This window comes from Heliangelus exortis, chromosome 18, assembly GCF_036169615.1.
Source record: "Heliangelus exortis chromosome 18, bHelExo1.hap1, whole genome shotgun sequence".
NCBI classification, from domain to species: domain Eukaryota; kingdom Metazoa; phylum Chordata; class Aves; order Apodiformes; family Trochilidae; genus Heliangelus; species Heliangelus exortis.
Window position 1 is genome coordinate 3,857,730 of NC_092439.1, and position 23,564 is coordinate 3,881,293.

General features: G+C 42.0%; 1 protein-coding gene across 1 annotated transcript; it reads left to right on the forward strand.

Moving 5' to 3' along the window:
• Window positions 1–458: 458 nt before the first annotated feature.
• SLC6A5 (solute carrier family 6 member 5) lies at window positions 459–20,667 on the forward strand. The gene is made up of 15 exons (XM_071761669.1): window positions 459–1,115; window positions 2,311–2,449; window positions 3,895–4,026; window positions 4,302–4,475; window positions 5,480–5,621; window positions 6,054–6,186; window positions 8,012–8,146; window positions 8,952–9,055; window positions 9,879–10,003; window positions 10,169–10,281; window positions 10,555–10,686; window positions 11,341–11,440; window positions 13,791–13,891; window positions 18,112–18,279; window positions 20,458–20,667. The coding sequence occupies exons 1-15, from the start codon at window positions 609–611 to the stop codon at window positions 20,611–20,613; spliced, it is 2,361 nt and encodes a 786-aa protein (XP_071617770.1). The 5' UTR covers window positions 459–608; the 3' UTR covers window positions 20,614–20,667.
• The last annotated feature ends 2,897 nt before the right edge of the window (window positions 20,668–23,564 follow it).

The window sequence follows — 23,564 nt, forward strand, 5'->3', positions numbered from 1 at the left end:
CGTTCCACTGTCTTGCTGTTGGGTTTTGAATTGTGTAAGCCAGCTCAGAAATACCCACCAGTGCTATTTCACTTTGTTTTTAACATTTCCAGCTGCCTACAGGGCAGCTTATCTATTGCCTATACTCTATAAAAAACAAAAGGAAAAGGGGAAAAAAAAAAAAAAAAAAGCCGATGCGCAGCACTGTTGAATGACAGGAAGGAAATGGGGCGTAAAATTAAAGAATCTTTCTACACTGGTGATAGGGAAGGGAACATCCTACAATCGTGATGTGAAATCCAACGAGGTTTGGCTGCAGAGCACTGTAGAAACACTTATTGAAACCCGAACTACGCTTTGTAGCTGCTGGTGAGGTTTTATTGTTTGTTTTGAGGTTTTTGTGTACCTTACTGTTTTCTCCCCCACAATATTAATGCTGAATGGGAGAGGGCAAGCAAGGGAGCCGGGGTACCTAGAAATTCTGGGACACTTTTGTATCCAGATTTTCTAGCGCACACGTTCTGTGCACAAGGAAAAAAATCGGCGGAATCTCTGTGGTCTCGACACTTTTTACTCTTTTGGTAAAATATGTGACCTTATCATTTTAGGATTACGCCAGTCAAAGGGATATGAGCAAGCAGGTCATGAACAGTCCTGAAACCGGTGCTCCTGGACCCAATGAAGGCACAGGAGCTGTAAGAATCAGCCCTGCAAATGAGCCTCAGAATGCTCCAGCACAAGCCCCTGCCGCGATGGCCAGGCTTCCCAGATCGCTCTCTAACGACAACAAAACACTTCCCTTCGAAGAAGCTAAACCAAATGATTCTGAGAGGACCAAAGTCGGGATCTGCAAGCTCAGCAGCACCCCTGTGCAAGCCAACTCCACTCTCCGGAGGGAATCTGTGGAAACCTTTCCGTGCAAGCATGGCCCTGGGGCAGGGGCTGCCGGGCAAGCTGCCATCCCCCACTGCAAAATTCCTGCTTTGCAAAGCACAGACGGGGACACTAATCTGACCCTTGGCAAGAGCACACTGGAGCAGAACAACTCCAAAGATGCCTGGGTGACCTTGAGCCAGAGTACCGTGGTGCTGGGCACAGATGGCAGCACTTCAGTTCTTCCTGGCAGAGTGGAAGGGGTAAGTTGGCTCCTTACAGGGTTTCTTCCCTCTTTCCCCGGCCCTTCAGTTCGTGGGAGTGACAGAACTTTGACACTCAACCCTGATTTGAGGCTGATTCTGAAACGGGGTTTAAAAGCAGTCGGGAGGAGGGAGGAAGGGGACAGGGAGGTCTCAGATAAGGTGCTGTACTGCTGGTGAGTGCTAACAATGGATATAAACGACAATCATTATTTCCCTATTAATTCCAGTGCGTTCCTCGAGTCGTGTCCGTGTTTAACCCGGCTCTGGCCTGCGGGAGCTGTGTGAGCACATTGGTTACACCTCCCTGCAAGAGGCCAGGTCCTGTCCCCTACATCAGATGTGAAAAAGTGCTCTGATCTTGCCCTTCTCAGGTTCAGCTTGAGTCCCTGGTGACTGAATGCTTTAGAGCCAAAAATTGTGTCATAAATATTTGTAACCGAAACCTAAAGCGAAATCAATCAACCCCACAAGATGTGACCCCTTCCCAGAGCCTGGCCCTGCACACCAGGAGGGGTTTGCTCAGGGTGGGAGCCAGGAAGGTTCCGGGTCTCTCCCGCGTATCTTGGTTTAACCTGAGAGTGAGGGGACGGGCGGGTTTATTCTGTTTAAGCTTTTTTTTTTTTTTTAAACTTCGTTTCAAAGCCCCCCCGGCTTTGCTGGGGCCTGGTGATCAGTCCTTACTCATCCAAGAGTGCTGAGGGCCTCTCCCCCCAGAGAATCCGGTGAGCCCTCCTGTCCTCCGTGGAATTAGGAGCCAGAAGACCCCCCTGGGGCCCTGCGTAGATGCCAGCATGGCCGAGGGATGCGCATTGCGGTGGCCGGAATCTCCGGGAAAGGGCCGTCGGGGCCAAGCCTTGCGCATTTCGCCAGGGGCGGAGCTGCTTGGGCAGCGAGGACTGACACCCCCCCAGTCCCCCCGGGTACAGTCACCGCCTCCTCTCCCTCCAGAGCAGCCTCAGAAAGGGCCAGGGTTTAAAAGCCTCTCTCGTATTCTTTCTGGCAAAAGGGACCGCAGGTGGGGGCTACAGAAGAGGGGGGTATCCCAACCCACCCACCCCCTGCATCCTGACTGCTGCTCCCCCGGGGCTCCCTCCAGTGAATCCAGCAGCATCAGCACTATGGTTGTTTGTAAAAGTAGCTGTTTCCCCAATCTTCTCTTTTATTTCCTCCCTCCTCCTTTCCCCACTTCTAGGAAGATGATGCAGGGGATGAAAACAAAGCCCGAGGGAACTGGTCTAGCAAGCTGGATTTCATCCTCTCCATGGTGGGTTATGCAGTGGGGCTGGGCAATGTCTGGAGGTTCCCGTACCTGGCCTTTAAGAATGGGGGAGGTATGATGGCTTTTTCCTGTCTCTCTACCTGCAGTACCGTTCGTGGCGGAGCCGGTCCCGACATTTTTGTCTGGGACAAGAAGCCCGGGGAAAGTGGGGGCCAGTGCATCCCGGTTGCCTTGGCAAAGCCGGGCAATAAGCCCCGGGATCAGCCGAGGTCCGGGGGCACCTCCAGCCCCTCAGCGACTTAGTGAGAATCCTGGTTGCTTGATGGTTTGTTGTTTTGGTTTGGTGTTTTTTTTTTTTTTTTTTTTTTTTTTTTTTTTTTTTTTAATTTTTTTTTTTTGGTTTTTTTTTGTTTTTTGTTTTTTGGTTTTTTTTTTTTGTTTTGTTTTGTGTTTTTTTTTTTTTTTTTTTTTTTTTTTTTTTTTGTTTGTTTGTTTGTTTGTTTTTGTTTGTTTTTTTTTTTTTTTTAATCTCTTTGGATGGTCAGAACAAATCTGCAATTAATCGGTTCTGGCCGGGTAGGGAGGAAAACGAAGAGCCAGGCTGATCACCTTCGGCTCCTTAAATGAGGCTTCTTAGCCTCATTTAAACGCAATTGGGACGCAAATTCTGGGACAGGGAGGGAAGAGGAGGGGAGGGTTCAAAGCACTTTCGAGTCGGCGAAGTCACACGAGGATATTTAAATCCGAGTGGAGCCTTTATGTTATTTAGTGAGATCTGGGGAATTTCTTTTAAATCTCTCAGTGGCCGATTGAAAACGAAGCGTTTGAAATAGAATGTGACTCGGTTGAAGGGAGGAGGCGTTGGCAGAGGGCTTGTGCTGTTACTAGTTTGTAAGAAGTAGGAAAAAAAAAAAAAAGTTTATTTGCCGAAGTTGAGCCAACAGAAGCTTCTATTTAACCTGCCAAGCAGGGGGTGTTATTGTAACCAACCTGCTGTAGGTATAAATCCTCTTCCCTCTGGCAAAAAAGGAGCATCAGCAAGGGATTGAGCGTTGAAAACAAGTTGTGTGGAGGCTGCTAGAGATGTATTATGAGAGAACTAGCGATTTAAAACCAAAACCAATTTTTGCTGAAACATAATGGGCCTTTTTTTTTTCTTTATCCCTTTTTACACCTGAGAATTTTTAAGTGCGAGGTGTTGAAATATTGGTTTAATAATTATTGTCTCGAGGAAATGGTGGAGCTGCAGAAAGCTGCTTCCCCCCTGCCTCTGGGGCTGGGAGGCACCGTCAGTAGGTGACAAATTGACGTTTTTAAAAATAGCTGCAGGTCTTCACTCAGTTGTCCCCAGTATCACGAGCAGAAATCTTCACGGGGTGCTGGGTTGGTGGGGGCTCTCCGCACCGTGCCTCGGAGGGGGGCGAGTTCACCTCGGTGTGAGCGCAGAAGCGGAGCGGCCCCTCCGCGCCTCTCCGCGGGCAGCCCATCCCTGCGCGATGATTCAGGTTGTTGTCTCTTTTCTCCCCTCATTCCCTTCCTCCCCCCTCCCCCCCCAAGGTGCGTTTCTCATCCCCTATTTGATGATGTTGGCTCTAGCTGGGATCCCCATTTTCTTCCTGGAAGTCTCCCTGGGGCAGTTTGCTAGTCAGGGGCCGGTGTCGGTCTGGAAAGCCATCCCCGCCTTGCAAGGTGAGCGGAGCAGGAGCCGGCCCGGTTTTGGGGAGCATGAACTGCACCCCCTCTCTTGCATGGCTTAAACACCCCCAGGCCCCACTCCGCAGCCGCATGCTATGGGCTCCGCCGGTGGCTCAGCAGCGTTAGCGCGCAATTTGCGCTGGGTCCCCGCTCCGTGTGGAGCCGTCGCTTTGCAGCCGCTGGGGCTCGCCCTCCGCAGGGGATTAATGCCTTGTTAATTAATGCCTCTCCCTTTTTTTTTTTTTTTTTTTTTTTTTTCTTCCTCCCAGGCTGCGGCATTGCGATGCTGATCATCTCGGTACTAATAGCCATATACTACAATATTATTCTGTGCTACACACTTTTCTACCTTTTTGCGTCCTTTGTACCTGTGCTCCCCTGGGCTTCCTGTAACAACCCATGGAATACGCCAGATTGTAAAGACAAAAACAAACTTTTGTTAGGTAAGTTTGGACAAGCTTTTTAAAATTTTTTTTTTCCTTTTTCTTTTTCTTTTTTTTTTTTTTTTTTTTTTCCCCTGTGGCCAGGGTGGGATTCCAGAGCTTTCTCCGGCTCAGCTGCGCCCCTGGGAGATGCCAGCAGAGATCGTGGATGGCTGTGGCCAGGCGAGGTTCCTAGCACAGTGACCTGTGTGATACGGGCGCTTTTCTACCCCTCTTAGCTTGAAATTTTTCTTCATCGAGGATAAATGGGATTTTTTTCAACTATAATGCTAAAAAAGCCTAAGGTTTGGGGTTTTTTTAATTTAATTTTTTTCCCCGGAAAAAAGATGGAACGAAGTGCTGGCAGTCCCCGTTTTTTATTAAAAACTTCTCGGGCTTAAGTAAGGCTTCTGCTTAACGAAAGCAAACAAAACAAACAAGCAAAAACCCCCCAAATAAACCCAAACCCCCTCAGAAACAGACAACAAATAAACAAAAACCGCAAACAAACGAAAAACAACCCCAAAACAAAAAACGGAAACTAACCCCGTTCTTGCAAACGGCGCAAACTTTGCAATGACTGGAAATGGGGAAAATCAGCTCCTGGCAGAGCTGGCAGCCCCGCAGCGGGGGCGGTGCGGGTCCCCCCGCCTTCTCCCGGGGTCTTTCGGGTTGGAGGTAGCTCCAGGGGATCCCCCAGTGCCAGCCCGGGGAACACAGTGTCTCCTGCTTCCATGGAGGGACCCCGGAGAGGGTCAGGGAGCAGAGGTTCTTTCACTCCTTCAGCCTCCTTTTATGCCTTAGATATTTGGAGTAAAAGGGAAAAACGATGAGTTCATTTGAAGACCCAATCTTGATCTTGATGACTTCTGAAAGGCAGGTGTTTGAGAAAAAAAACTTCAGCACTTGAAAAACTTCAAGTGTTATGTGTGATCTAACACTTTTTGTCGTTATTTTACACCCTACCTGGAAAATAAAAAAAAAATCTAGGCAAGCTATTTTTTTTTTCCTTCCCCTCTTTTCAGATTCCTGCATTATTGGTGACCACCCGAAAATACAAATTAAGAACTCTACTTTCTGTATGAGTGCCTATCCAAACTTGACTATGGTTAACTTCACCAGTGAAGGAAACAAAACCTTTGTCAGTGGAAGTGAAGAATACTTCAAGTAAGATCTTTCTTTGTTTACAGTCGTTATGTTAATCTGTCTCTAAAGTCCACTGTAGCAAACACCAAATCAGTGTTTGGAAGACTGGAAAGACAATAATTGAGGACAGCAAATTCTACCCATTTTTATGCATAGGAGTAATGAAAGCTAATTTTCAAGTGCTGGATTATTTGTGTTCTGTTCCTGTGGTGCTTAGCACAGCTGGGGGGTTGGTCCTTGTCTGGCATTTTTATCTACTACTGCAATGCAGATAAATAAAATAATACATGGTGAGAGACACTGGAACCTTCTAGAGGAGCCACTGAGAATGCTGAAGCAAAACAAAATACTGTAGGAATTTGCATTGAATTTCTGCCTGCAGTTGGTGCCATTATTTTTTTTTTCCTATTTTTAACTTTTTATTTGTAATTATTTTTGGTTTTTATTTCTTAGGTACTTTGTATTGAAGATTTCAGCAGGCATTGAGTATCCTGGTGAGATTAGATGGCCCTTGGCACTATCTCTTTTCCTAGCTTGGGTGATTGTATATGCCTCCCTTGCTAAAGGGATCAAGTCATCAGGAAAAGTAAGAGAAATATTCATTACTGTCTACTTGCAAGAAACTAAGGGAACCATAGTCTTTTTTTTTTTTTTTTTTTTTTTTTTTTTTTTTTTTAAGTCAGTGGACTACTGAAACTTATTTTCAGCAAATAGCAAAGTATTAATGAAATACCTTTTTCCTGTCTGTGTTTTCATGTCTAGCCAAAGCAAAGAAAAAGATAATTTCAGCTCAGCATTTGTTGCCTAATCTTCAGTAAGTTTAAAGTGAGCCCTTGAGCTGTGGTCACCCATTGGATGAGAAAAAGGTGCCTTCAGCATCCTTCCCTCTTAGGTGTGGGGTTCATTAAGATTCTGCACTCATCTCAAATTCACTGTAATCAGGGAAATGGTGATCTTGATTAGAATGCTAAGAAATCTTTTTTCAAATCAGGACCAAACTTAAACTGGCCTCTGGTGATTGACAGTGTGTATCCTTTTTTCCCAAATACTTGTGTGTCATCTTCCTAAAACTCCTCCCTGTACCTGCAGCCACCCAGCTCCTTGCTCTGTTGCTCTGACATCTCACATGTCCCTCAAATCTGCAGCTTTCTGACTTGCTTCCTAGCCAACAACTGTTTCAAGAGGGAGCATGTCCTTAGTGCAGGGATATGATTGGTCAGGCAGCCTTCTGACCAGAGAAATGCAGTTTTTTTCTCAGCAGCAGCACTGTTTTGGGTGTGATTTTTTTGGTTTTTTCTCTGTGAAACCTTCAGTAATGCAATATCTATTGGGAGGCAGCTTGGAAATAAGCAGAAAATTCAGAGGCTCAGAGTGCCAGGGGAAAGTTGAGATTTACTTTTCCCCCTTCCATCTCAGTGTGATAGCAAAAAAATGTTTCATTAAAGACCAGAGCCAAGAAACTGGCAGTGTACAGGAGAATAACTTGGGTTTGGATGCAGCAATAAATATTTGAGCAAGTCTCAGTGGCCAGGAAAAAAATTATTGATTTCTTGCTGTCAGGGATAGAAAAGCCTTTATTTATGCACAGATGAGATCAGTATATTCACAGCACAAAATTAATCAGGGCAGCTTCTTGAAACAGCAAAGAGAAAGTTGGGAAAGCAGTTTCAAAAGTAACATCAGCTTGGAGGAGTCTGGTCCATGTGAGATTCAGAGGTTAATGGGACAAGGATTTGAAATGCTTTTGGGTAGAGTGTACAGCTTAAGTGGCCATAGTTTGCCATTTATTTGACCACAGAGAGAGCTCTGCTCTGTACTAGATAATTATTAAGACATTTAACACACCACTTCTGGTGTGTATTTAGGCATCATGATGATTAGGTCTAGCTGGATGGTTCCACTGACTTCCTTTTTTGTTCACACTGGGACAATAAGCATTGTCAGGGTGATATGTAATTATTAAGAGTTGCAAACAGTAATTGCAGTTCTTTAGGTTTAGTTAAGAACAGAAATAAACAGAAAAAACCCCCAGAAATGTCAGAAATTTGTGTTTTTGAGTGGCATTGCTCATTTCATTTCTATTGAGCTCTGTTGGGTTCCTCTGGGTAAGGATCAAAGGTGATGGCTCCATTTAGCTGTAAATTCCCATTGTTCTCCAGACTTTTGCCCAGCTCTTACCTCTGTTGCTGGAGATATTATTCCTATTTCCAGCAGCAAGAAGAGCTGTAAAATTTCAGATTTCCTGGGAAGCAACCCTGTTGCCTTCCTAGTTTATCCCTGCTTGTTGTCTCTGAGCCTGAGCAATTGCTTTCTTCAGGCAACAGTGTAGCACTTGTATTATCCCCCTCTCATCCCTCTCTCTTGGGCATCCAAATAAGCCCTTTTAACAATAATGTTTTTGGTCTCTCCAGGTGGTGTACTTTACAGCTACGTTCCCCTATGTAGTTCTCATCATCCTGCTTATAAGAGGAGTAACTCTGCCTGGAGCTGGAGCTGGGATCTGGTACTTCATCACACCCAAGTGGGAGAAGCTGATTGATGCTATGGTGGGCTTCTCATTGCACTTATAACTCTGCTAGGGTGAATAAATCATCCCAATTTCTTATTGCCTGTTGCAAGCAGTTTCTGTGTGCAGAGACAAGTGGTGTCACCTGTGGAAACTTGTTCTTTATCTCCTGTGCAGTGTTGTTGCAATGAATGTTGGTTATTTGTGTGCACATAACGTGTTTTAAGCATCTTATTACAGATGTGTTGTTTATTTCCTATTTAATGTTTCACCTGAATCTCTGAGTAGGTGCATTTGGAAATTAGGGCATGAGAAAGGAGGTGTAGATTTTCATACTCTGGGGGCTGGTGGATGCTGCCTTGACTTGACCAAGCACATGAAGTGTTTGATAGGTAACCCTATAAACCTACCTGCATTTCTTGAGAAACACCACAAATAGGTGTCACTTACTGAATAAAGATTCTCCTGAATAATGCATGAGACATTAAATTAATCAGAATCAAATTCCATATCCTAATCCATTGACAGAACAAACATCAGTACCTGATGCTGATTTTTCCTCTTGGTTTGTATTTTCTTTGCTGAAGGTATTTAAACTGATATGTATCAAGAAATGTAGTTTGAATATTTGTGCCTTCCATGGACAGCCAAGGTTATATTATCATTTTATATGGGCTCCACAAAGACATTTGCCTTTAAATGTTTTATTAACATGCATTGCTCCAAAGTTCATTCAAGCTATTTATGTGTTATTACCCTAACGTTAACATTTGGCAGTATTATTGATCTTTCTAACACCCTTCCCTGAAAGTGATGCTATTTTCTCTCTTGTCTGTTGTACTTAGGTATGGAAGGATGCTGCCACTCAGATTTTCTTCTCCTTATCTGCAGCGTGGGGAGGTCTAATTACCCTCTCTTCTTACAACAAATTCCATAATAACTGTTACAGGTATGTGAGAGCCATAATTCTTATTAAACATGTCTTGTCCAAAACCAGTCATCTTCTAGCTTGCAGAAATCTAGTTAGAAAGAACTTTCTCTCCTCCTTTTCTCCCTCCCCTCTTCTTCTCTCTCCTTGTCTGATTTGTCTTTTTGTTGTTTCTTTAATCTTTATTGGTTTTGTGTATTGTTTTTTCTCCCTAAGGTGCAATCCACCAGTCTCAAGATGAGTTTTAGGCTTATTACAGTCCCTATTGGCTCTCTTATTTTCTGACTCAGTAGGTTTAGGCTGATTGAAGAGAGCTGGGCAGCTGTCAACAGCTGTGAGCAGGTTTGGTTGGCAGCCTCTGCTGAAGAACAGTCCCCATGTAGATGTTGCCACTGTGAGACATGCAGAAATTTAATATGCAGTTTCCACATATGTGATTCTTTCTCTCCTGAAAGTTTTTTCTTCTTTTATTTCCAATGATTCTTTGCATTGTTAAAGTGGGTGCTGCAAGGTACGAGAAGCTTAACCCTGAAATTCTGTGTAAAATGTTGGGTTGCAAACCATGTCATTGTTGTTACCTTCTTTGGAGACACCAAGAGCAGAAGTCCTCATCCTTCTGTATGGCCTGTAGCTTCCTAAACAGCACAGGGGTTATGGAAACTTGTACAGCTGGTTACTGGTGGTGGTGCCAAGACTTCTGTCATCTCTGTTCAGCATCAGCAGCACCTGATCAGTGTAAAAGTGTTGCCACAGGATGTGTGTGCTCACAAGAGAGGCTCCTAAAATGTATTCCTCTTGCATGTATTGCTACCAGGTGACATGGCTTCTTGTTTTTCCTTTTCAGGGACACACTGATAGTCACATGCACCAACAGTGCCACCAGTATATTTGCAGGCTTTGTCATCTTCTCAGTTATTGGCTTCATGGCTAATGAGCTCAAAGTGAATATTGAAGCTGTGGCAGACCAAGGTAGGGTGTGCTGCCCTTTCATTATTTAGACAGGTACTTGGTACAGTTGTGCAGAATATTGTGTTATATTTTGACACCTGACTCTTTACCTCTCCCTCTTTTCCATTCAGTCAGTGATGTTAGTGTGATGCAGGATATCACAGCCTTTATTTTTCTCACTTCTAGGCCCTGGAATTGCTTTTGTGGTTTACCCAGAAGCCTTAACTAGGCTTCCCCTCTCTCCATTCTGGGCTATAATATTCTTTTTGATGCTTCTGACTCTTGGATTGGACACAATGGTAAACTGCTTTTGTTTCCCCTTCTTTTTTTCTTGCTTTTCCTATTTTATTTGTTGGAAGGACCATGAGATAACTCATTATTTTCCATGTAATAAGTGAACTGCTTTGCAAAAAGAGGAATAAAATAAGGCTGAAATAATTTGGGTGAAGCTTTGGTGTTGAAGTCTGAGCATTCAACACTGATCTGAAATCCTCATATTCCAGCATACCCAGCTGGACCATTTTTTATACCTTGTGGACCCTGAAATGAATCCTTTTCTTTCTGTCTTTCAGTTTGCCACTATCGAGACTATTGTCACCTCAGTTTCAGATGAGTTCCCCAAATATTTACGTACACACAAGGCACTGTTCACTCTCGGGTGCTGCGTCGCCTTTTTCATCATGGGATTTCCTATGATCACTCAGGTAATGAGAGCGTCTTGGAGCGTCCCTGTTTATCCCCAGCCTCCCTCTGGTGGCCGCTCTGCTCCTGTGCAACTTGCTTTTTTATTTATTTATTTATTTATTTATTTTTTTAATGGTTGCTCTGACTGAGATATATTTAAAAGACTTTGCTGTTCACATCTTTCTGAGAGTCAGACCCCTAATTTTTTTCCCTCTGCCTCCAAAACAATAATCTAAATTAGTTATTCATTTAAGGAAAAAACAGTTACATGGTATACACCAGATCTGGGTGCCTTCCCTCCCAGATTTGATATATATATATATATCTAATATATATATATATATCTAATATAGATTGTTAGATATATGCTGATAGTCTTGACAAACTGTGGAGCTAATAATGAAATTCTCATCCACATTGGATAGACTTCAGTTTCTGACCACTAATTCCTCCAGCATTATTAACTCCCAGCAATTTCAAGAGGGGGCACAAAAAATCTATTTTACTGTTTTATTCCATCCCTTTTACCCCTTTTTTCTTTCTTTGTCTTCACTTCACCACCTATCAGCCCAATTTTGGTGTTCCAAAGCTTAAGGTGGATTCAGTCCTTCTCTCACTTGAATTGTGCTGCTTAACAATTTTTTTTTTCCTTTTTGTTTTTTTTTTTTCTGTAGGGTGGAATGTATATGCTACAGCTTGTGGACACTTATGCAGCTTCTTATTCTCTTGTCATCATTGCCATCTTTGAGCTTGTTGGAGTTTCCTATATATATGGTAAGAAAAAATACTCTTATTGGGCAGCATATGTCAAAGCAGCATTTTAGCAGGTGGTAAAGTAGCTGGTAAGGTGAAGCTGAAAAAAAAGAAGAGTAACAGACTGATTAACTCTGCATGGTGACAACACCAGTTGCCCATTCCCTTCCCCATTCCCACCAGGTTTAGCATTTACCCCTCCTGTGGAAACCCCACTTGGCATGTGCCATCTGAGACATCAGCATCTCTTCATCACACTGACCAAATTCCCAGCTTTCCTAAAATCAGTGCAATTCCATAAAAAATGGTGAGTGGGAATGCTTAGGGTGGGTATAAGGGTTTGTTTGGGTTATTCTTTCCTTTCTCCCTCCTCATCTGCTTGCTGAGATTAGGCCTGAACACCTTAAATAGTCCCAAAACTGCTTAAATCTGAAGAATTTACCTGTTCTGTGTGGTTTTCAAGAAGATTAGAGGTAAACAGGGAGGAACCAGTGGCTCTGTTCCTCCTCTGAACACTGTGTGGCAGAAGCACTACAAACCTGCCTTTCTGCAGCAACATTTTATTTATTAGGTATGGAAGCAAAATAGCTCTGTCTGGTGCTAGCTTTACCCAGCAAATTCGGTATCCCTTAAAATGCTAACATTTATGAAAAATAGAAAACAATACAGAAATAATTCTAGTGCTGCAAAGGAAGGCTTGAAGGGAACTTTTTTTAGTTACATATTGCTTTGATGTAATAATTTTGGCCATTACAAATAATTTTTCCCATGCTTTCTATACCAAATGACTGCTAATCAACAGTTGTTAGTAAAGCCTTTGATACAAACTATGTCAAAGATTATTCCCCAGAATTAACCTTTTGCCAGCCTAAAGAGCTTCCAATCTTTTACACATAAAAGTAAAGATTAATTTGCAATCATTATCTGCTTGACTAACGTACCATAGCTACTTCTGCTGCAGTAAAGCTCCTTTCCTAAGGACTGTTGATAGAAATGCAGCTTGTATATTTTTAATTTGCATGTTGTAAATACAAGTGAAGCTGCTGCTCCTGTTACAGTCCTTCAAGCAGTGCTTAAAATTGGCATAATATATTTTCAAGCTCTGACAACTGCTGTTTTACACTCTGCTGCCACCTTTCTCTGTATGCATGTACCCTTCACAGCAAGCAGGTTAGCACAATTGTGGCAGGTGCTTTTATGATGAAATAAATCTGTCTTTAGTTCTCATTACATGTTCTGCTTGCTGAGCTTGTTGAGATTTTTCAATTAAAAAGGAGACACACTTGGTTATTACCTGGCAATCATTTATATTTCAGTGGAGTCAGTGCTACATAATCCAGGCAAATGATGTTTTTTATTTCACATGCTGGTATAGGTGGTTATTCTCCAGTTGTTTAGATTATGATGCATGATTTGTAAAGAACAGCCTGGAGCTGCAGGTATTAATTTAATCATCAGGATAATTCCCACTGTTGCATTTTGCAATGTGTAGCTAAATACAGAGATTCTTGGGCTTGAGCAAATCACTGTTGGCAACTGAAAATACATGACCTTAACTTGGTTCCTGTGCCTTCCAAATCTGTTTTTTTGACAGTCTGTCCTTGGGAATGTTCATTATCAGAGAGAGTGGTAACTGCTGCAGTGTCTGTGTAGGAAGTGCTGGTAATTCTGGATGTTTTACCTTCAGCAGAATAATGAAGTGGTTGTCTGTCTCAGTTTGCATTCTCCTTTTGAATGGATTTTCTATCTGCTGCACTTATGAATACATCAGCCTACTTTAGAGAGGGGAAATTGAGATATGGAATATCATGTGTTATTTATTTCCCTAAGTTATTCAGCAGGCCTGGCTGCTCTGAGAGAGAGCCCAGATACACTGAGATTTAATTGGCATTCTGCTAACTAGCTCAGGCTCTGCCTTCTAGGGAACCAATCTGTTTTCTGTCTTTCACAAGGAAAAACATCAGTACTGTGTGATCCCTATATATGTTTACATTCATTTGACTCTTGAGCTGCTAATAGTTAAACATGTTTGAAGCTGTCACTATCTACTGACAATTCCAAGAAGGAACAATATTTTTAATAGGAATTCCAAGCTCTGCAGGCTGGTATGAAGCTTCTATGCTTTAACTCAAAACATACTGAACACTCCATTGCCATGTAAAAGCTCAATTTTGCTTTAATCCTTAGGAAGTAAATATTTTATTAGAATGGTTCCTACCATGATAATTTCACTTTTATTATGTGGTTAGATCCTCCACTGAAGTTTTCCACCAAATCAATGTTTGTTTTTGTAATTAGACACAAAGGTCACCACGTTGCAGGCTGCAGCTGGTTTCTTTCACACCTAATTGCATTTGTTTGCTGTTTACAGGATTGCAAAGATTTTGTGAAGATATAGAAATGATGATTGGATTCCAGCCAAGTAAATTCTGGAGAGTCTGTTGGGCATTTGTGACTCCAACTATTTTAACAGTAAGCAACAACTTTTATAATGCCTTCTCCCAGGAGTTTGGGTGTTGTTTCTTCATTGTTCATGATGCTTCTGAACAGTAGTGATGAGATCTTGGATGAAAATATCTACACACACACCTGTATGTGTGCACATTTGTTCTTGGATGTGTAGATCATAAAATCAGGATTTTGTTTTGTTGGAAAACACCTTTAAATCATGAAGTCCAACCATTAACCCAGCACTGCCAAGCTCACCACTACACCATGTCCCTGTGGACCATATCTACACATCTGTTAAATCCCTGTAGGAAAGGAGACTCCACCAGTTCCCTGGGCAGCCTATTCTGATGCTTGATAAACCTTCCAGTGAAGAAATTTTTCCTGATATCCAATCTAAACCTCCCTTGGCACAACTTGAGGCTATTTCCTCTTGTTCTATCACTTCTTTCTTCAGAGAAGAGACCAACCCCCACCTCATTCCAGTCTTCTTTGTTGTAGGGAGTGAGAAGGTCCCCACTCAGCCTCCTCTTCTCCAGGCTGCACAACCCCAGTTCCCTCACCTGCTCCTTGTAGGACTTTTTCTCTACACCATTCACCAGCTTTGCTGCCCTTCTCTGGAAAACCTGAGCACCTCTGTATTCTTCTTGTAGTGAGGGGCCTAAAACTGACCCCAGAATTCAAAATGTGGCCCCACTGAGGCTGAGAACAAGATGCTCACCTCTACTCCTGCTGGCCACGCTGTTGCTGATGCAGGCCAGGATGCTCTTGGCCTTCTTGGCCACCTGGGCACGCTGCTGGCTCCTGTTCAGAGGCTGCTGACCAACACCCCCAGATCCTGATCAAAGAATCATAGAATCATAGAATCAGCTGGGTTGGAAGGGACCTCAGAGATCACCAAGTCCAACTCTTGATCCACTCCCACTGCAGTTCCCAGCCCATGGCACTGAGTGCCACATCCAGGCTCTTTTTAAATATCTCCAGGGATGGAGAATCCACCCCTTCCCTGGGCAGCCCATTCCAATGTCTGATCACCCTCTCCCTAAAGAAATTCTTTCTAATGTCCAACCTAAACCTCCCCTGGCACAACCTGAGACCTCTTGTGCCCTCTTGTCTTGCTGAGAGTTGCCTGGGAAAAGAGACCAACCCCCCCCTGGCTACACCCTTCTTTCAGGGAGTTGTAGAGAGTGATGAGGTCTCCCCTGAGCCTCCTCTTGGAACAGAGCTGAAGTGATGGGGTTTTTGGGGGTGAGGGAGCTGCTGTAGTTGCCTTGCCCTGGGTGCAAACTGCTGGTTGTGGCAGAACACTGCAAGCAGCATTGGAAGTTGTTGTATGCAGAGGTGTGGGGGGGATTTATACACCTGGATACGGGTGTGCAGGGAGGAGAGGAACAGGAAGAGTCAGCCTGTCTGTCCTCAGGCTGGGCTGGGAGAAACTGGTGTGTTGGGTCCTGAGCTGAGCCAAGAGATTTGGCTTAGGTGGGAATTTGAGTGGCAATTTTAACCTGCAAGGAGAGAGAGATTTATTTTTTTTTTGCAGGGGTGGAAATGGTGGTAGGTTGTGCCAACAAGAAACCCCTGCAGCTTCTTGAATAAAAAGGGGAAAAAAAAAAAAAAAGAAAAGAAACCCCATAAAATAACACAAAATAAAATAACATAAAATAACACGAAATAAAATAACATAAAATAACACGAAATAAAATAACATAAAATAACACGAAATAAAATAATATAAAATAAACAAATAATTAAATTAAATTAAATTAAAAATTAAATTAAATTAAAAATATAAAATGAAATAAATATAAATAAAATAAAATAAAAATAAAATAAAATAAAATAAAATAAAATAAAATAAAATAAAATAAAATAAAATAAAATAAAATAAACAGGTACTGATGTGTCTAGACCCTTTAGGCCCGGGGTTGGGGGTGGGATGGGGGGGAGGTGACTCCGTGGTCCCCGTTGTCCCCGGAGCCCGCGCTCAGCAGTGCCCCGCGAGGCCGCCAGGGGGCGCTGTGCGACAGCAGCTGGCAGCGCGCGGCAGTTGGGGACAGGGACGGGGACACAAGGGGGGCCGGGGGGGTCCCAGGGGGGGTGGGAAGGGCATCCAGCTGCCTCTGCTTCCCTGGACACTGGAAAAAGATTTTAATCGAAAAATCAGCTCGTGTTGCCCCCTTCAATTTTTGTGTTTTTTTTTTTTTTAATTTCCACCCCAAAGCCTGGGAGGATTTTTTAACTTCCAATTCCCACCTCCACTCGATCCCAAAGGTGGCACCTTCTCAGTTTTCCATTGCTACCCGTGTGTTTTCGGGTCCAAGAGTCAAAGAACAATAACTGTATTTACATTTACTGCCTCGCTCTCTACAGAATGTTTCCCTCACGTTTTATCCTCAGGACAGGTGTGAGACCTCATTGTCTGTCATGTTTTGGCCCGAGGATTAAATAATTCTTTTAGGAATTTCAACAGTCTTCAGCTTGAGAAGTCCATATAAAACAAGCTTTTTCCACCCAGTATTTGATGTTTGAGACAATATATTTTAGCCTGAAAAGTCCTCAGGCTGGGCCCATAGGTGCAGGAAGGTTATCAGTATTTACACAGGGTTTAAAAAGCTCAGCATTTCATTGCAGTGCTATGTAGTATTCATAAATTTTTTGGAGAGAAGAAAAATTACTACAATTTTTTAATATAACACTTTGAAAGGGTAAGGATAGTATCAGTTGGGTGGGGTAAAGAGGGGGAAATGGTGACTCCAACTTCTTCCATAGAAGTTGTGGTTCAAGTTACATGCTGGAAAGTTGTTATTTGTCCTGCTCTTCAGTGAAGACAAATGTTGACAAATATTTTTTATTTCTGAGGAGACAAAAAGAGACTCTGGGTAAAGTTGTAACTTCTTTTCAACCTTGTTAATTCAGCAAGGAGGTTTGTTTATTTTCCCTGGGTTTTTTGGTATTTTTTTTTTCAGACAGGGATGCATGTGTGAAGGGACCAGTGAGTTCTGGTGAGCTCAATAAAATTCCAAGTTGTGAGTAACAGAAATTTTCTACAATGAGAGGAATTTATCCAGTGGGTTTAATGAAGATTTTCTACTTTTCTGTGTGTATTTTCTTTAGCAGTTGTCCTCACTGTAGTGTATTATTGCTGTGCATGAAACCCAGGCAGATCTGTCTTCCCTATCCAGCAGCAACTGTTGTTTGATTGTGCCAATATATTGTTTGCAAATCCTTTTTTTATAAATTTGAGGATGTAGCCCAGTTCAAAGTAGCAGGGCAACATCAATAGAAATGTAGTTTTTTTTTGTCTTGAAGGCCACTTTAAAAACAAAGGTTTATTTTAAACTTTTTTTTTTTTTTTTCTTCCATTGGCTGTTTCCAAAGTGCTGCCTCAGAGTGTGAAGGAAATAGTAAAGTTTTTCTGAAAATTGTTTGTTCCTTTACTGATCACTCTTGAACTCTTGGCTGCTGCTGGTAATCACCAGGGAATAGCAAATTATGTTGTCTCTTCAGGAAAGCAACTTTGGAAAGCAAACAAGGCCAGTTCAAACTTGCACGTTCTGTTGTTCCCTCCAAATGTAATGTTTAGTGAACTTCCAGTGAGAAACAAATTGACACTGATCAGTCATAATTCAGTTTTTATGCAAGGGAAACAGACACAGCAAAACCAAGCAGCACATTCTTTTCTGTTATTGCTTCTGTAAAGCTAATATTTGGTACGTTTAGATAGTCTAATATTAAACTTTCAATTACTCCACATCTCTGGGAAAAAAAAAAATAAAAACCCTGATGATTTTTATATGTGCCTTCACCTAGTTCTGCTGCTATAAATCTTCTGTGTGCAATTATTGGGAGTGCAAGCATTTCCCAAAAGTTACTGAATTATGCACAAATGTAAGCAGATGTATTGCTATTCATTCAGTAAGTGAAATGGAGTAACTTAGCATAATCACATTAGGTAAAACTGCCAATAGACCATGTAATAAAGCATATCACTCTAGGGGCAAGATTCTAATTTCAATTCTTCTGGCATCAATACAGTGAATTATTTCTTTTTTTGGTGGGATTTTGCAAAATTTCCATGAAACTCATTAGGTTCAGACTCTGCCCTGTTTATTACAGCTTGTGGGAGCACCCTGCCTTAGTACTTTTATCTATACTCCATAAATACCAGCTTGGTGTGGGGATACCTCCCATTTGTTGCCTAGCAGGCTTGTTTAAACATGTTTGTTTTCCTTCCTTGTGTCCAGTTTATTCTTTGCTTCAGTTTTTACCAATGGGAACCAATGACTTATGGAGCTTACCACTACCCAGGCTGGTCCATGGTGCTTGGATGGCTGATGCTGGCCTGCTCAGTTATCTGGATCCCAGTTATGTTTGTGATAAAGATGCATCTAGCTCCAGGGAAATTTATTGAGGTAATTCTTCTGTCTTTTTTCCTGCTTCAAAATATGGTCACAGGAGACCGTTTTGTTTTTACATTGATTTTTTGTGATGCTCAATGGCTGCTAGTGCTGGGATTACTTTCTGGTAAGCTGGTTGTTGTGTTGCACAGCAGTTGATTTCAAATGCAGACAACCCTGCTCCTCAAATAAAAATGCTCCTAAATTGTTAAGGCATTGCTTTTGTGAGAACTAGAAGGAGTTACAGATTTCTTGAGCCACAGTATGGAGTAACAGAGAGAAAGTTGTTCTGGATTTGTTGGCCTATTTGCAAAAGCATTGTGAAGCTTCAGGAAGCATCAGGTGCTGGTGTGTGCTGTGTCAGGAGATCTCCATCACAAGCCTCCTGGTTGCAAAGATGATTGGTACCCAGGTCACCTGGGATGGGCTTCAGGAGGGTGTGGAATTGGTGGAATTCAAAAATAAGATGAATCAAAAGACCTCACGCTCCAAAGCTCAGACTACTCATTATTAAACTCAGTCATCTCCCCCTACACTTCTCCATCTCTTTATTTTTGTTGAAAAAGCTGATCCCCTCTGCAACCTGGGCTTAAAAAAAATCCCAAGTGTCACTTTTTATTTTCATATGCTTTTTGTTTATTCTGCAAATCAGATTCCTCCTGCTTCCCCCAACCCCTCCAGAAAGGTGGCACTTTCCTTATGTCCCCTGTGTGCTGTCCCTGCCTGCCACCTCTCCCTGGATGTTCCCATCCCCTGGCTCCTCAGGTCCTTGCAGGGCATGGCCCAGCAATATCTTCCTCATGTCAGCATTTCATCCCTTCTTTGCCTTCACCTTATCTTCTGAAAAGAAGTTGAATGCTTTCTGGGTTCTGCTCTCTCTTTCCTGCTTGTGCTGCTTCCTCTTGGGTTAAGGAACCCTTTTCATAGCAGCTTTTGCACTTCAGCTCCTGCAAAACCCATCGGGGCTGTTACACGCCTCAAAAATGAAAAGGAGAGAAAATGGCACTAAAATAGAACAGTCTTTTTGGTCTCTCAATATGCTGCACTACAAATGCCTGAGGGAAAAGACCACGCTTTTTGGCTTCAGACAGAGCAGAGGAATTTAATATTAAAAGTGGTGGGACACCCTAGGGAGAACATCCAAGGATGTGCTTGGCACAGGGCAATGAGGCCACTTGTCTAAAGGGCCATTCAGTCCTTGTGGAGCACAGGTTGGAGCACACAGGGCAGGAGACAACTGCTCCTACTGGAAGGGAGTTGGTGTGAAATTAAACTGATTTGTTCATCTCATGAGTTCCTCTCACTGGGTCCAATTGTTCTGCTTCAGAACCAACTTGTATGTGCAGTACTGCATATATATTGCCACAAAAATAGGGAGCTCTCCTTGCTCTAATTGTGTACCCAAAGAAACACCAAAAAGTTGGACCTGTTTTGAAGGGGCTGTTGCTGAAGCTATTTTAGTTTTAGCCTGGTGGTTCCTGAATATTGAGTCTGCTGCAGAAAATTATTATGGTTGATTTGGGAGGTAAGAGTTGCAAGCTGGTAATTAAGCAGAGATTAAAATAACTGATATAGAGTTCTGAGTCACTTTATTAGGCAATAAACATATAATTGTTCCCTTTCAAGTTATCAGAAATATGTTTTCTTTCCTTTTTATCTGTCAATGCACCAATCAAATTCTATGTTCAATAAAGAAATCAGTGGAAAGATTAGAAGATTTTTGTTGTTTGCCAGACTAACATTCTCCTCTTTCTTTTCTCCTGCAGATAGAAATGAAACATTTTTTCATCTCAAAATTAAAATCTTTGTTCATTTATTGTAATGTGCTCCTTTTTGGTCATTTGTGTACTTTTGGGAAATATACTAAACAGATCCAATTATTTTAATGCAGTCACCCACTGCTTAGACCATTGGGCTAAGTAATTGTGCACGTGTCCTTCAGTAAGGGAGCCTCACAGTCTTTAGCAATGATTCTGAGCTCCCCTCATATGATCTAGGGGAGAATGTATAATTAAAATCTGGGCACTCTGTCCTCTATTAATCTTGCAAACTTTCTGCAAAACAAATACTGAGCAGTGGAGTATTGCAGGGCTGTCATCAATAATCTTAAATGAGCCCATCCTTTTTTCTTCTGCATTGTAATTCTGCTCCATAACTTCAAATGAGCTTCTCCTTTCTCTCCCCCCACTGCAGAGGCTCAAGCTGGTGTGCTCTCCACAGCCTGACTGGGGTCCATTCTTGGCCAAGCACCGTGGTGAACGTTACATGAATATGATTGATCCACTGGGAACCTCTTCCCTGGGACTTAAACTGCCAGTGAAGGACATAGAACTGGGGACCCAATGCTAATAATCCTTATTATTTGGGTGGCAATAATTGTCAGCTTTTTCTGATTTTTTTTTTTTTTTTCCATTTTGTTTCCCCACTGTTTCTTCTTTTCTTTTTCTCAGTGCCTGAAAGTGGTTCTGTAGGGAAGCAGGACTCAGTGTTGCATGCCACAGGGAAGACCTAGCTGGACCACTTCCAGGTATAGGTGATGCTCATGACCTCTTTTGTACCTGGTGAAAAAGCAGGTGTGTTGCACAAGGGGTGACATACCAGGTTTTATCAGTAGGAAGAAAAAGAACCAAACCACAATGGGAAAAAAAATCTTTAAAGGAAATGTTATGCAGAATTTGGTCTGGTTCACACAAGCATCTTTGTAACAGGCAGCTATGATGCCATTAGGATCTTGTTAGCAGTGTAATCAAAGGGAAGTTGAGTCCTCAGGATGGGAGGGAGGAAAGAACAATATCTCCTGCAGTCCTGGTAAAAATTCAGCATTAGGCTCTGGCAGTAAGTGGAGTCACTTTGTCTACACTGACAGCAGACTTTGACCCGCTTTGTCTGCACAATTCTTTTATGATTTATACTAACTTTGAGGAATTGTTATTTAAGCAAGTGGAGACCCTTTAAACAGCACACCAGGAAGCAATATATGGCATCAGGAAACTGAAACACAGTAATTCCTTTGCTCTTTTCAAGTAGAAAAAAAAGAACGGAAACCTTAAAGAACTAAAAATGTGAGATTGGAAGTGAGATGCATTGGAGTCCAGAAGTGGTTTGGTAATGGTGGCAGCCTGAGGTTATGGGCATCACTGCTGAAAGTACTGTCATCCATTTCTTTTGATAATTTGATCTCTGTCATTGCAATCAAAATGCCTCAGTTATACAAAGTGTCTGAAACCTTCCTCCACACTAAGTGCAACTGTGGTTTTCCTCACTTCACTCCAATATTCTGAACATAGTTTTCCTTGTTTCTCTGCTTTTGTTTACAGTATCTCTCCAAGAAGCCATCATATAATTTGTGCCTAACTTTGTATTCCTACAGTGGTAAGTGTAGTCTAGTTACCACCTGACAACAGTTATCCCAAGTTAGATGTGCTGTTCAACCTTGTGACTCTCCCCGTTCACATGCTCCTGTAAACATCTTTATATAACCTTTAGATGATGTATTCTTCTCTTTCAGCCAATGGGGAAATAGCAACACCCCACTTGTCTATATATTATATATATAGCACGGAAAGTCTTCAAAGCAGTATTCTCTCAGAAATGTAAGTAGGGATCTTATTTTTTTTTTTTCCCCCATGTAAAATATTTTCAATAAAGAAAAAACCCAAAATACCACAATTAATCACTGCAGTCATCTGCACAGACACAATATTAGAAATGCAGGGGTTGGGGGGAGAGGCAGTTGAGTAGAAGGATGTTAAAACATTGCATAGCAATAGGGCATCCTAAATCATTACATTTTAGAAATCAGATATAAGTGGTGATATGAATGCTAGACTCAAATAGTTTTGTTATCTATTGGGCAGAGTACAAATAGAGCTTTTTAAGAGTACATTTATTTACCTGAATAAAAAATAGCCCAATTTATTATAAATGCACTAGAATGAGGGAGAAAAATATATCTTCAAGAATTGGCAGAACTGTAACCTTGACTATCTTGTTATATCCTATACATACATATATGATATTTTTTAATGGTGATCAGTGTTCATGTAGTGTGTACTAGTGATGTTTTATGTCCCTATAAATATCAATCAGTGTAGAGATGGTGAGCTTAGAGTAGTTTAGGTGGTTTTTTTCCCTCCCCACACACACTCCTGTAGTATCCAGTAAATGTTTTTTCCTTTCAGGGGATGGTTTCTATCCCATTCTTTTGTCTGTCTGTCTTCATATTTACAGGGTCTCAGGTAAATCCTCAGTTAATGTGTGTCTGTAGATCAGTAGATGTGTTGTCTCATCCCATTGAAGAAAAGAAAACAAAAAACCTAGACCTTAATGTAACACTTCCCCAAACTGTTGACTTCTTTTCTCTCTGTGTGTGTGTGTGTGTATATATATATGTATATTAAATATATTAATCATTTTGCTGAACGTCCTCTTTCAAGGGGCAATTAGTGTTGCCAGTTCTAGGCACTGCTGGAGACCTTTAATCCTCACAAAAGGACAAACCGAGTGCCCTCAGGGGTTGTCACTCAGCAAAGGGAGGGCAGATTTTACAACATTTTGTGCTGGCCCCAGGGTCCCCTGAATGTCACCCCCGGGGCTCTGCCTGTCCCTCTCTGCATGGCAGCAGGACAGGACCCTTCTGGGAGCTTCTCTGCCTTAAAGCTCTGTCCCCTTCTTTCAGCTTCTCCTGCCCTTTTAATAAGGGGTTTGTTCTTCTTGCTTCTGGCTCTTGTTTCCCTGCTCGAGGCAAGTTTGAGGAGCTGTTGGATGGAATGAAGGGCCACAGAGATGAGCTGGAAATTTGGCCACTGTGTCTGCACATGGCTGAGGGACCTTTTCTAAAAGGAACCTAAATCAACACTTCTAGTGGGAATTAGATGGTTTTGTTAGGATAAATAGCTTTAGGCCTCTCTTTATGGATATTACCTAGGAGCTTGGTTTGATTTTTTGGAGTCTAGGCCAGTTTCTCTTCACTCCTACTGTGATTAAAGAAAAATAAATATATATATCCATAGGTTTGTTCCTCTTTTAAGAAAAAGAAAATAGACACAAACAGCTTAACAGTTCTGAATCCTTTCACTTACCAACTTGTCTCAGGTCATGCATTGGAACTGGGATTAACTAATTGCAATAAAATTACCTCAGTGTAAGGATATCAGTTACTGTCTATTAGGTATAAAAGTTATAATTTGAAGGAAAACCACTAGGTTATAATATCTTTTCCTTTCCCAAACCAGAAAGCACATGAAAAACTGAACTGCTTTCTATGATTTATGTAATTAATCTGTTTGGTTTTAATTGAA

Excerpts from the sequence above, each read along its gene's own strand:
- SLC6A5 (XM_071761669.1), top strand. The coding sequence starts at position 609 with ATGAGCAAGCAGGTCATGAACAGTCCTGAAACCGGTGCTCCTGGACCC. Across the intron at positions 2,450-3,894 it reads GGCCTTTAAGAATGGGGGAG|GTGCGTTTCTCATCCCCTAT; the intron begins GTATGATGGCTT and ends TCCCCCCCCAAG. Across the intron at positions 18,280-20,457 it reads CTCCAGGGAAATTTATTGAG|AGGCTCAAGCTGGTGTGCTC; the intron begins GTAATTCTTCTG and ends CCCCCACTGCAG.